Source organism: Dermacentor albipictus, chromosome 8, assembly GCF_038994185.2.
Source record: "Dermacentor albipictus isolate Rhodes 1998 colony chromosome 8, USDA_Dalb.pri_finalv2, whole genome shotgun sequence".
In the NCBI taxonomy this organism is placed as follows: Eukaryota; Metazoa; Arthropoda; class Arachnida; order Ixodida; family Ixodidae; genus Dermacentor; species Dermacentor albipictus.
This window is the reverse complement of record NC_091828.1, coordinates 55,424,087-55,438,671: the sequence shown is the minus strand read 5'-3', so window position 1 is coordinate 55,438,671 and position 14,585 is coordinate 55,424,087. Positions and strand designations below refer to the sequence as shown.

General features: G+C 45.0%; 1 protein-coding gene across 4 annotated transcripts in view; it reads left to right on the top strand.

Annotated features, from left to right (window-relative positions):
* LOC135921739 (sodium/iodide cotransporter-like) overlaps positions 1-14,585 on the top strand; it is a 95,173-nt gene that overhangs the window by 68,171 nt on the left and 12,417 nt on the right. For 2 of the 4 annotated variants that reach the window (XR_011507936.1, XM_070523445.1), the window contains exons 6-10: positions 2,030-2,187; positions 3,569-3,709; positions 3,774-3,903; positions 7,468-7,513; positions 13,553-13,662. Coding sequence is in view for 3 of the 4 variants with exons in the window: in XM_070523445.1 (XP_070379546.1) it covers positions 2,030-2,187; positions 3,569-3,709; positions 3,774-3,903; positions 7,468-7,513; positions 13,553-13,626 (549 nt within the window). In the remaining variant the exon portion in view is untranslated. The remainder of the gene's footprint in view (positions 1-2,029; positions 2,188-3,568; positions 3,710-3,773; positions 3,904-7,467; positions 7,514-13,552; positions 13,663-14,585) is intronic. The other 2 variants (XM_070523443.1, XM_070523444.1) reach the window with 1 other exon arrangement.

Here is a 14,585-nt window from a genome sequence, read left to right as displayed (position 1 = left end):
TTAGTGACAGAGGCCGTGTTTTCCTCTCCGACGTCATCGAGGCTCTCCTCAAAGAATGCCGCATCATTCACCGCACCACTACTGCGTATCATCCGCAGACTAATGGTATGACCGAGCGCTTTAATCGCACTCTTGTTGACATGCTGACCATGTACGTTGCATCCGACCAAAGCAAATGGTACCATGTTCTACCATTTCTGACCGACGGTTAAGACACCGCCACGCAGACTACCACGGGAGTTTCGCATTTCTTTCTCCTGTACGGACGCGAACCTTTTTCCACAATGGATACTATCCTTCCGTACCGCCCTGACACCACGGAAACCACTACCTTATCCGAAGTTGTTGCACACGCAGAAGAGTGTCGCAAGCTATCCCGTATATTTACGGCAGAAGACCAGCAACGCCAGAAGCACCATCGAGAAACTTTCCATGCCCCTGTATCCTATGCTCCTGGCCCGCTAGTATGGCTTTGGGTTCCAGCCCCTACCCCTGGACTCTCACCGAAACTCGCGTCGAAGTACCAGGGCCCATACCGCGTGATCAACCAAACGTCTGCAGTCAACTAATCGTGGAGCCCCTCGAGCTACCTTTGGATCATCGCCGCCGAGGACGTGAAATTGTGCATGTCCCGCGTCTAAAGCCGTACTATGATCCGCCTATGCTGTGCTACCCGTAGGTCGCCGGAACGGCTTCCTTTTCCGCGATGTTGATAACTGTACTGTAAACTAAGGAGCAGTGGGGCCATGGCTTGGAGAGACAGAACGACGACGAAACTTACCTTGTTTGGGTGCTCGATCGGCTGTATTAACTCTCGCTGCTCTATCATTCTAGTCGCCAACGCTTAGTGCCCAACGTACTCCACGACAATATATATATATATATATATATATATATATATATATATTGAGCAAGAGAGAGGGAGACGAGGGGTAACGCAGGTGTTCACTTTATTGTAGGTATATAGAAATATATACATATATATATATATATATATATATATATATATATATATATATATATATATATATATATATATATATATATTGAGCAAGAGAGAGGGAGGCGAGGGGTAACGCAGGGGTTCACTTTATTGTAGGTATATAGAAAAAGGTAACACTTTGTTCTCGCGGAACCAGACAATGTATTTTTAATTTTGAAGATATAGGTAACTTGCTGTGCGTCTCTTGCGCGTATGTATGATATGCAGCCGAACCAATCTTTATTGAGTTACGAGTTATTCATGTTGTTATCTCATTGCTGATACCCCCCGTCACTCCTCAGTGTCGAAAAGTAACAGACGACAGACTACATAGGCTGTCTACAAACTCTGAACTTCTTCAGACTTTATGGAATTAGTGTAGGAACTACTGACGTTCAAATCTATATTTTAGGCTTCATCTGTGGGTGTTCTTTATTCCTCATCTTGAGGACTGTAAATTACTGCTTTAGTATCAGAATATACCATCTGAGCAATGCCGTTTGCTGGTGTGTTATCCAGCATTACTGACACTCAGCCTTCCCCTATGGAGCGTACTCCACAATATTGCAAATACAGAGTAGATGAAGTGGTTAGCATACTTGTCTCACATTATAAGACGAGGAAAAACGAACGGATCCAAAGGTTTGTTCTAATCTACGCTAGTGTGCTATCCGAGTGCGTTAGCTTCTTGATCACGCAGGGATCACGCGTCTGCATCCGAAGTTCTCGAAAATGATAGCGAATTGGCTTCTTCGTTAGCTCGGGATTCTAAGGAACATTCACTGTTGAGGGGCTTGATAGAGAAGCACGTGCTATATTTTTTTAATTTCTGGAAAGACCAAAATGGGCAGGTATCCATAGAAATTTGACCATTTGTATTTGTGTAGCTAGGCTATTGGTAAATATGTTTTCTGTAGCTCAATTTAGAAATATTGGTTTATATCAGCACCATAGGTTTTGCGCATTGTATTTATTTTCCTTACCGGTCGTAATACCATTGCATTGTCTCATAAGGCCACTGACATTTTCTTTTCTTTTTCATCTCAGGGAGGACTACGCAGTGTCGTGTGGGCGGACTGTGTTCAAGCACTAGTGATGCTTGCGTCTCCTGCAATCATCATTGGTAAAGTGATATACGACTCTGGCAGTGCAAGCCCACCGCTGAGGCCGATGAGTGATCTCAACGTAACAGAATACATACTTCGGTGAGATATCGCCCTAGGTACAATTGTAGAACGAGACTGAAAAGTGCGGGTGTGGGGGTGACACACACATAGAAATGATAGGTAAAACCTGCAGCTGTGTTCATATATATATATATATATATATATATATATATATATATATATATATATATATATATATATATATATATATATATATATATATATATGCATGTGTCAGTCGCCTGTACACCTCGAACTCCTCCGGCGCAACCCCATGCGAATGCGCGAAAAAAGAAAATCTAAACAGGCGCGCGATAAGCCAACACCACCTAGCAGCACAAGGCCTGTTTACTCCAATCTATGACGTCGCGCTTCCAGGCCTGAAATTTCCATTGACAAGACTGGCGTGATGAAAGCAGTGACGTAAAAATTATTGCTGCCTAGTTGGGACCATCCCCATTAGATTCTATGGCAGTCGGGCTAGGTAACATGACGTCATGGACCGGAGTGAAAAGGCCTTGTGCAACTAGGTGGTCTTTGATTAGCTGCTCTAGTGATGTCGTAGGCTAAGGCCATACGTACTCCTGAGGAGTAGGCAGCTTTCGATCAGGAACGCTGCGAGAAGAAGCGGGAGAGAGCTCGTCTACCCCGTACCGCTGCTGTAGCCTGGGCACAATAACAGGCTTGTGCAGCCGAGCGCAAGCAGCAACTGTGCTCCCAGGATCCGGCAGCATACCAAGCCGTCGTTTAATGAACTGTCGGGATTAACCCAGTGATAAACAGTATTGCCGCACGTTTCAGCTTCGCTAGTTAATCATCTGCACGGAGTGCTTCGGCAGTGAGGTTTCTGTTCCACTTCTGATTATTGCTGTTCATTTCTGTAACAGGCAGAAATTATTAAACGACTATACATTCTATATAAGGCGCTACCCAGCGAGCCTAATTGCGTCTGTCACCACAGCACAATCGGCAGTGTCAATGCGTTACTGCGTGACTGATAATTCAAAATGTCCACAATAAACACATATTTTTCCGCAGGAAAGATACTGGAACTTGTCCGTGACGCCTGCCAGTATGCTAAAATTTCCGCCAACCCGCCGTGGTAGCGCAGTGCCTGTGACGTTGCGCTGCTGAGCTCGAAGTCGCGGGTTCAATTCCCACAATGGCAGCCGCATTTCTGTGGGGTAGCATTGCAAAATGGCTCGTGTAATATGATCACGGTACACGGTAAATAACGTATTACGGTCAAAAAGTATTCTCTAGTCCCCCACTACGACGTGCCTCATAATCATATTACGGTTCTGGCACTCAGATGGCCCGAATTTGTTTCTTTATTTGCCGCCATCAGCAAAAAACCTCAGGTGGGAACGCCTTCCATCTCCAATCGGACATTGAAAATGGACGTTTATCCAAATTTCAGCACAAACGTGGACTTGACGAGCGATGAGAACGTGTGGACTGCCTTGGCAGGTGCACTGCCTTACAGTCTTGCGCGAACGGGATTTGACCAGATGGCAGTTCAACGATTCATGGCGGCGAGGACTTTACGAGAAGCGAAAAGGTTTGTGAGAGCGTTGCGATTCTTTCGGGGGAAAAAAGCTAATTTTCGATATGATTTCTTTCAGGATTGTCATCACCGGTGCTCTCTTCGTATTATCATTCTTCGCACTCGCAGCATTCGGCGCCCTTGCGATAGTTTACTGGTACAGAGACTGCGATCCAGTCCTCGCTGGTGTCATCAGAAGCTTTGACCAGGTATTACATTCACGCGGCATTTTGCTGGGCCATTCAGTTCATAACGACTGCTTTAGCTGCCCTGACGTTGCACAGGGACAAGTAATCTGAGACACATTGCCTTAGCTGTTGTCGTGACGTGGTTTTTAACACTTGCGCGCGAAAAGCAAGAAGAGGGGCAGACTCATGTCGCATCCTAGGGGTCATTGCTATGCACAAGAAGGTCTGCCCTTTTTGTGCATTTTTGTGCATCCTCCTACTTGAGGATGCCGTGTCAATCGGATTATCCGAGAAGGAAGCAATATTTTTCTCCCGTTTGCGTAAGTCCCGGATAGCAACATTATTTAGACGCGCACATGCAATTGTTTTTATTTTATACATTATGTGATTTTACATTAATGTGTAAGTGCTTGAATTTTTCCAATAAAATTAAGGTTTTAGTGACCTGTGTTCTTATTTATTTAGCTCGTACTTGCGTAACCTTATGCTGGCCAACAAATCACGGCTCAATTAGTTCAGCTGCTTTCTACCTGGAAGCGCTTTTTTTTCAGCCCGAGAGCGTCAGGAGTGATTCCTGCGAGGCGTTGTTGACGTTACCAATCTGCTCAGGGGCATGGTTAAAGTCGCAATAAAGATTTAAAGGAAAAATCTTTTATTTTATTGGTTGATAGTGGTGATGCAGAACTAATCCTGAATTTCTCATTGGGCGCTTATTTTCTGAGTTAGGTCGACATTGGAGCGATGATTCTGTATAACCTACTCGTGCGCATTGCACTTGGTGCAATTTAAAAGACTTGCTCGTGCTTCGTAAGATACTTTCACTTAAGTGTGAAAGACTTCTTGTTGCCACGTTATGTAATATCACTGTCCAGCTTCTTTGGGTCCTGATGGTGTTTTCTTTTGTGTATATTCTTGCAAAAACTGTGGCCTTTACCTTGGAAATCCCATCCTCCAATTTCTTCTCAAAACGCAACAAAAAGAACTACAAGAAATTTCATGACCGTCACAGGCCATTCATAATCTTGCGCCTTCGAAAACGTGTAGTTGACCATTAGAAGCGCTACCCACTGTATTTGACAAAGTTTACGCGCTTCAAAGCTGTGGTGATGCTTTCTGCATTACGGGCCGTGCATTACATTATATGTGTAGCGCCTATCGCATGTGCTCACTTGTAACGCCTTTCTCGTGCATTTTACTGATACGTACGTGAATGTGCTCAACAATTGCGTTTTAGATTAATTGGCGTTACAGCCGCACTTCGTACAAAAAAAAGCGGGAGAACACATTTCACGATGTCGACGTTATTACGAGTAGCATTCGGTCAATGTAACGACACTCCGTAGTTCTGAAGGCACGTTTATTTAGCATCTTAGTGATCATAATGCTATATGCTGCATACTGTGTTTTGCACTCCAGCCGAGTCTCGTTGTTTTGTTGCAATGTACGATTTCTTTGTTCCTGTTACTTATGTACCCCACTCCTGCCTAAGGCTTGTAATACAGGCCGGCAGTATTTGCTAAATAAATAAATAAATACTCCAGTACCGTACTATTTTGCTGTGAGTCTCGCTTGCCATCAGGTTTGCCAAGGTTGCCCATGAATACTGACAGCCTGAGGACGACCGCATGACACCAACGCAATGACGACTAAGGATTGGCGAAGAAGGGATGACGTCACTTAAAAGAAAAATGTGGTCTGAGGACGATGATACGATGACATTGAGATGTGATTCGTAAATTACGGTGCTGGTATATGGACGGCAACGTGACATGACGACGTCAGGAGAATGGGTTAAAGACGAGTGGATCAGGCGATGGCATGGCGGTGAGTGTACGACAAGAACCGTATGACGAATCTGTAGTGACGACGATGGCACAACCACGATGGCGTGGCAACGACGGTTTGACAAGAGATGTATGATAGCGATGTTCTGGTGACGATGCAATGAAAAGGATGACATTACAATGGCGGCATGTCACGAATGACAGAATGACGAAGAGGAAATAATGTGTATGGATCGACGTAGGCAGTGTGACTGTGACGATATGATGATAATCGGATGACGTTACCCAAGTAATGGAGATAGTAAAACGGCAACGTGAGATCACGAACTTATAATGACGACGATGGAACAACTGTTGCGGCATCACAACGATGATATGACAACCAGTGCACGACGACTACTGTATAGCGAGGACGCATTGACAACAACGCCACAGCAACGGTATGATGACAATGAAACTACGACCAGTGTATAACGACAACTGCAAGACGACCACTGCGTCACGAAGCCTGTATGACGAGCGCGGCATGGCGAGAGTGGGTGGATAAAGTTAGAAGACGATGACTGATGGTACAGCAGCACCTCGATGACATAACAGCGATAGTATGACGAAAAATACAGAACGACAAGTGTATGACGACGACGCTATGACCACGGTGGCATGGCAGCGCTATAAGGATAACTAGTATGACGACAAGTGTATGACCACGACTGTATCAAGAGGCCTGTCTGAAGACGATAGCGCAAAGCTGGAATAACAACGGTGAAATGACCACGACGGCATCACAACTGTGAGCCCGTACCGAGTGGCTCAGGCAACTTGGGCCACTTGGTCGGCGTGAGAGGCCACATCAACAGAAATAGATAGATAGATAGATAGATAGATAGATAGATAGATAGATAGATAGATAGATAGATAGATAGATAGATAGATAGATAGATAGATAGATAGATAGATAGATAGATAGATAGATAGATAGATAGATAGATAGATAACAAAGCTAATTGCCTTAAAATTCCTGCATTCTTCGTAGTTCCTGGCCCTTCATCATTGCCTTACTCGAAGCCCCCCGCAAGCATTCCTTGGGGTTGGACTATTGGCGAGACGCATCATCAAATATACAAATTACAGATGGGCCATTACTTAACATGGAGTGTGTTAGCTTTTGTGCCTCAGTGAGGTGGTTTTCTACATCTTGCGGGATTTCTCTTAACCAAAAACGAAACAGGAAAGCACAAAGGCGCAGAAAGTATTGTTTCTGTTATATTTAAATACCTCGGGCCGATAAAAGCATAAACCCAAGAGTAACCAACAGCAATGTATGTTTGTAGCATTCGGACTAAATGGCATGAACCATAGTCATATACGGGATCACTCCGAAACATTAGGCACCTATGTTGTATGCAATATATTTAAAAATTCGTCTACTAAAACCATCGACACCTATTTATTGTATGCATTCCATGTGAATTCTTTTGCTTCACGACTCTTACCAAGCGCGGTGCGGTACGGCATAAGTAATTTTCGTTTCAAGGCACTGAATTAAATTATAAGCTACTCTACGCACGCTCCAAAGTCGCAATGAAACACTATAGGGATGCAGGTAGACACCATAGATATCACAAAAGCACTCATTCGGGTTTCTGCTCACGCAGACTGCACTTCAGATATTCGTGAACCGCTGCAGCCTAGCTCTTTTCTACTTACAATTGGAGTTTGTTAATATCTTTTTCTGTTCCTGTGTATTTTTTGTTTAAGATTGTTCCATATTACATGCGAGAGAGGCTTACTGATGTCGCAGTGCTCCGGGGGTTATTCCTGGCAGGACTGCTCGGGGCTTCGACAAGGTGAGTGAGGCAAATTAAAGCCACGTTTACAGACGCGGACAGGAAACTAAGCTAAATTTTTTTGCTGTACTTAAAGCAGCGCTTTTCTATCTCGCAATTCTCGCTCGTTATCCTTACACTGAATGAAGAACGCGTAGACCACGCGTGTGGTTTGTTTCAAAAATTAAGGGTTGGAAAACATTGATTATTGCAGAAGCGCAGTATGACCTTAGTCTATGCCAGTGAGCTTGATATCAATGTTCCACGTGGTAAATCTTCTGTAAAACTGACCCCAGCCACGTGCAGAACGCAGTAAACTTCCAAATACTTGCCCTAATACTTCAGGCACTCAGCATCAGATTGACTTAGTATGACAGTGAGTAAGTGAGCGATACCACAGATATAATTATATGCGAGTTATTTCGCGTGGTATAAAGCGTTTACTTTCTTACGCATTTCTAAATTTCACAATATTTGGGTGCACCCGCCGTGCTTTCTCAGTGGCTATGATATTGGGCTGCTGAGCACAAGATCGCGGGATCGAATCCCGGCCACGGTGGCCGCATTTTGATGGGGGCAAAATGTGAAACCACCTGTTTCCCTAGATTTAGATGCACGTTAAAGAACCCCAGGAAGTCAAAATTTCTGGAGCCCTCCGAATACAGCGTGCATCATAATCAGAAAGTGATCAAAACGAGAACAAGGTGAAAGCAGGGGCCAACGTTTCGACAAGTGGACTTGCCTTCTTGAAGGCGAAGCATATGTCGCTTTGAACGAAGACAAGTCCACTTGCCTTCTTCAAGGGTCTTGCTTCGTTGGCCGCTGCTTTCACCTTGTGCTCGTTTTGCTCATCGTCTTGAATTACCATCTCCCGCCTTCCCCGTGTTTTCCCCCATAATCAGAAAGTAGTTTTGGCAGATAAAACTCCACAATTTAAACTTTTGTCGCCTCATGACTGTACAATATTGGAGTTCTCGAATGAGCTATGTTTTGAATGTCATTCTCCAACCATAGAAGGTATGGGGCGACATTAAAGAACTTAGCAGACATGCGGCCGTATGACGCAAACCTATTTCATTCTGAGTCTATTCCAATCTCTGGACTCAAACTTACGCAAACATGAGGTGGTGAACCGCAGCCTTGTTTGAACAGCCCGGTAAAGCTATCGCCTTATTTATAGGAAGAAAGCTTTGCTTGCTTTCAAAACAAATAGCATTACCAACCTTGACTTGTTTTTCTTATGTAATTGGCTGGCCAGACGCGTGGAGCGTGCAGAGGTGGAGAGGTTTGCGGTGGGTGTGTGCTAGCGCAGTGAAATTATATAAGCGGATAAGAGGGTGGTGCTGGCGCCTGCGATTGGTCCGCTTCCACTTGCCGAGCTTGCGGTGGCTGGTCCAAAATCGCGGCATCGGCCAACGGTACTCTAAAAATGCAGTTAAAACGGATTCTCAGCAACAAGAGTTAGCAGATCGATGTCGGATACCTGCAGGAAGTGCTCTACGATATTATAGCGCCCTGTAAAAATTGTTAGTATATGCAGAGAAATCCATTCTGTCCGGCAGCTTCGAGTAGCCAGTGCCAGATCAATCAGTGTGTATTCAAAATTTATTCCTTTCAGAAAGGCGCAGTGGCCGGCTATTCCTAAAAGAAAAATCAGTTTAGTTGGCTACATTGCATATTTAGTGCGCACCCGCCACTTGGACGGGCTGAGTTTTCGTGGTTTTGTGACGTTGCTTGATAGACAGCTGAAGTAGGCGCAGCCTGGACAGACATTTCACCGATAACTGAGGACCAATGGCGAAAAAAGAGTGAAATCAGAAATATGTTTGTTTTGTTAAGTATAATAAGGTATAATCAGTGTCAACACGTCATATCAAATCAGGAGTTTTCGCGGTTTGCTTTACCTGGGGCGCTATATGGTAAAACTATTCCAAACTTTTCTACTCCAATTCTGCAATCAGACCTCCGCGATAGGTCAAAATTTTTTTGGACCACCCCCACTTCACCTGTCTGTCACGCGACGTCACTAACACCACGATAGCTCCCCGTCTGACATGACGTGAACACACTGATTATGGATGAATTGACCTAACAAAATAAAAAGGGTTATTTTTGATTCGACGCCTTTTCACAATTAGCGCTCGGCTATTGGTCAAAAGTTTTCGGCCTGCACCGACTTGACCTGCCTGTCACTCGACGTCACAAAACCGCAAAAACTCACCGCGTCAATGTGACGTATACGCGTTAAAGATGCATTAATATGCCGAACAAAACTGAATTACCTTCTGAATAGCCACAGGCTGCCCCGTTCCGAAAAGAACAAAGATGGCTGCCGCCGATCGCTCAGGCACTGGCTACTCGCACCTGCTGGAGAGCCTGGGTTTATATGTTTATAATAAACGTTTTTGCGTGCCTCTGTGACGTTTTCCAGCACTTTCGGCACGTTTATGGCCTCGTTCTGCCAGGTCTTCTTTGCTGAGGATCCGTTTTAGCATCATTCTTAAGCTTCCATTACATGCCGCCGTGATTTTAGGCCAGCCAGCGCAAGCTAAGTAAGGGAACGCGGACCAATCGCAGAAGTCGGCACCACTCTCTTCATCCGGTTGCCAATTTCAGTGCAGTGGCTCTGCCCCGTCTGATTTCTCTGCACTTTAGCGTGCTCCACGCATCTTGTCAGCCAATTAGATAAGACAAGTCGCTCAGTGTAGGAAGTGTTATTGGTTTTTCAAGCAAACAAAAGTGACCTCCTATGAACGAGAAGATAGTTTGATTGTTCTGTTCAGACAACCCTGCAGATGACCGCCCGATGCTTGCGTTGGTGGTTACGCAAATTTGACGTCAGGAGATTGGAATGAACACATATTGGAATAGTATTCCGTTGTAGGGCCCCCGGCCTGAAACAAACGCTCAGTTGCCTCTTCCCTGATCGAAAGAGCACATAGGATTTGCTCCAGCGAAGTTGACCATGCATCTGACCTGTTCAAGATGCGTTCCAAACTTTCCAGTTGCGGGTATCCCGCTAGTTTTATTTATTCCCTAGAACGGCGCACACGCAATGGCGCTTCGTCGCGCACGGCGTGACCCCGGGCCCACGCAGCCGACGTCACAGCGTGCCGGGGGTCAGTGAGGCCTTGGTACGGGTTCTGCGGTGATTTCACGTACTCGTGGCACATGTTCCCGCAAGCTGAAGCACGAGCTGGTGCACGTGAAGGACCGTCTCAATAAAGAAAACTTTGCAGGCGTTGTTTACGGAATTCCCTGCGCAGACTGTGAGTATGTTTATATCGGCGAGAGAGGAAACTTTTAAAGACGGCTGAAAGACCATAGGAATGACGTAAGAAAGAAGAATGCCGTCTCCAGTGCACTTGCGGTACACGTGGCAACTTTTAATCATGAGGTTGACTGGGACAAGGTGAGCGTAATCGCGAGAGAAACTGGTGTTTCCGTCAGTATCTGGAAGAGCTTGTTATCCAGACTACGAAAAAAAGAAACGCTGAGCAGGAATGATGGCAATCAGCCACCTGCGTACGCTAGGTGTCTCGGTTACTTACGAAAACGTACATAAGCTCGTCTCGTCGAGCAACCTTTTTGTGAGCAAGGCTTCCGTACGGAAGTCGAAACATCTTTAAGTTTTTAAACCTTATCATTCTTGGTCGGCATTTCTCTCTTGTACCTTTTCATTATGCCTCCTTCCGGCCAGACGAATTATCGTCGACCCATCCATTTCTAAGGCCACACGGACAAAACGGTGGCGCGCATCTGTGGATGTGGTAGGAATACGTTCAGTCTCACGCCATAAAAAAAAACGGAGGTTTGCAAGAATATAGAAGTTGATAGTTCGAGCTTCGCTTAGCATGTGTCGTGGCTGTTACATGTATCCCCGCCTCTCAGTGCCTTAAGCCAAGCTCTTTACCAGGGGATGTGAACTCTTCATCGGATATTCTCCCTAAATGGAAAACGACGCGACCGAATGAAAAGCATTCACGCAGAAACTCCGCTGGGAGTTCCTAACTATGCGTAAGCACTGTGCCACTAGCTCATCTCCGTGCAGTCCATTGTCATTATCAATCTTATGAAACCTGATCCCACCAGTATAAAGCGTATCAACCCTTATCAGTCGTTATCAACCTTATAAGACTAGATCCAACCATTATCAACCTTGTGAAACACAACTCGACTCTTGTTAACCCTTATTGGTCGGTATCAAACTTAACGCAATTGATCCGAACCTTACTAACCATTACCGGTCCCTATAAACCTCATTGGACATGATACGACCCTTATCAACCTTTATTGGTCCTTCTCAACCTTATCCTACTTATTCGGACCCTTATCAACCGTCATCAGTGCTAATTAACGATCTCAGAATTGATCCGACCAATATAAGCCCTTCTTCTGGTCACCATTTTTCCTTTTTTTGTGGTGAAGAATAACTTAACTGAACTGAATCGCTCTTTAGCTACTTATCCATCCGCGTCGATCCTTTATCAACCGTGATGAGACCCATATGTCCCTCATCATTCCTTATCTGCCTTATGAAGTCATTGACTGGTTATCTGTCTGTGTTGCGTGACGTCAGTGCATGAGCCCTCACAGATCGGTGGCATTTCGGTCGTTGAAGGAACGCCCCAGCAGAAGGCGCCTCACGCGACCACCGAAACGCAACGGCGATGTGGCGCGTTTGGCAGTAAATTTTCGCCAAATGGGAATATTCGTGATGTCTACAATGCACCAAGTCGCCTCTACATGTGGCTCTAGAGATGGCATTTATTCGATCATCACCAATATTTCAAGAAAGCCTTCATAGAGAATGTCTTATACATTAGTTTCTTTATAGTGATTCGCTTTAGGAGACGGACAGGTTTCCTCGTTATGTAGGCGAAGTGGAATCTCACTTACTAACAGCACTGCAACACTAATGCTCTTACATCCACCGGAATGATCATGTCGACAGCTATAGGATCATGTCGATTTTACGTGAATCTGCCGTAAGCAAGATCCTTGTATTGAGGTATGAATATTTATTTACTGTGCGTTGCCTCCTGCCATCCCATAGGGCAAAGATTTTGCGGACTTCAATAGAGCGTTGATAAGTAAGTGACATGGTGTTACGCCCTGCAGTAACGCGTGAGTTATAAAAGATCGTGATACTTTGCGCTAAACAAAAAGGCACAAGGAGAGATACACAAGGACGAGCGCTTTCTTTTCGTAGCTTTCTTTGTCCTCGCTTCCGTAGCGCAATATTCCACGATGAATCGATTCCAACTAGGTCGGCTCGCCGTGATCCTTGAGTTGTAAGAAAAACTAAGCAGAAACTGGTTGTGGAATAAGCACGGATTGATTTTGTACTTTTCGCGAGAATACAGGCTTGTTTTGCACTTCCGTAAGAATACGGTCGACACTGCCGTCAATAAGCACCATAGCCTTGCGCTCAGCCCAGGAATCCCATAACTACTGAGCCACCTCGGCATGGCACTGTCAGAGTGGAGGAAGCTGCCGGGATCATTAAAATAATTGTTATTGGTCGCCTAGTGCAAGTGCAATAATTGTATTGATCGCCTAGTGCAAGTTCTGTCACTGCGGAACCCACGCCTGCCACCCTTAAAGGGACGCCCAAGGAAAATATTACGCCAGGTTAGAACAATATATTATTCGTAGAGAAGTATATAGCGTAATTTTCTGTGTACCAATATAACAGTTGCTGCGTGGAAAATTGCCACCAAATGTCGCGCTGCTGCTGGTCAAGTTGAACCATGCGCACCAAACGGACGAGTTCACGTAATCTCCACGGGACCTCCCTCTATGTCGATCTCCGTGAATCGGCGAGTGCTGGCGTCACGTGACAGGTACCATAGTGTACAACAGATGGCGACACTCCGACTTTTCACTTTCGTCGTATTCTAGCTAACAAAAGCCGAGTTCTCGCTGCGAATGACAAATTGGTCATTAAACAAGCTTAATGTTTGGATCTATCTCAACGTAATCTTTTTCTTTAGGGTCCCCTTAAAATATGTACATCGTGATGCGCAGATCATTCATCATGTTTTTGTTGTCGTGCAGCACGGTGTCGTCAATCGTCAACTCCCATGCGGCCACATTCTACATCGACGTCGTCTCACCGTATGTCAACATGAGCGACAGGACAGCCGCGAACGTGATGCGTCTTCTAGGTAATCCGAAATATTTTCCGAACCATCGTTTACATGTTGCAAATCTCGGGAGTGCAGTTCGATTAGACGGATAGATTGCAGTTGTTACCAAGTGAGTGCGAAGTTAATCGTTATTGAAGTTAATGATTCGTTTCAGCGCCACTTCGCATGTACTGGTATCCAGTGCATCTCGCTGATGAAGGAATTCGAAACCGCTATAAGAATTTTCGTCGGCCTTCTTTTACAAAAACACACAGTATCTGAGGCAATTTACAGATATTCTAGGCGTCTTTAACAGTACAGAACAAGGACTCAAACACTAAAGTAAGAAACCATAGACACTGCACGACAGCTGCTATAACTACAATTGATGCTATCATTTTTTCAGAGTGTGCCTAATCCGTTGTGGAAGGACAATGTAACAGTGCAAGTGTGCTCTTTGTCGACAAATGCCAGGACATTTTATTTTTTTTTAGTATTCAAACTCAAGAAATTGCAGTTATTGAGCCACTTGGCATGCGGTCAGAGTGGACATGACCTCAGAAGGGTCTGCAGTTGAACTCACTAGGCGGCGAAGCTCTACTTACCAACTCACAGTAACGCTTGCGGGATCGTTTGCTCGGACGTCACGCGAGTGAAAGAACGGAAAAACCTTCCTGTCATAGCCAGTAAATGATGACGAAGAACAATGGAGAAGCGGTGTCTTTGAATGACACCACAAGTTTTGGGTGTCATTCCAACTTTGCTACCTCTTAAGGAGACGCAATTTTGTACTGCCAGCATGACCCTAAAGCGGAGCGAGAAATCACCGATTGACGAGCTAATAGACCTCATAGCACCTCTGTCGCAGAAAGGGAAGTGTCCTAAACAAAGACAACGTTGATAGCACTTTTTTAATGATTGAGGCTTCGCGCACCATGAAACCAACCTGAGGACAAATAAAA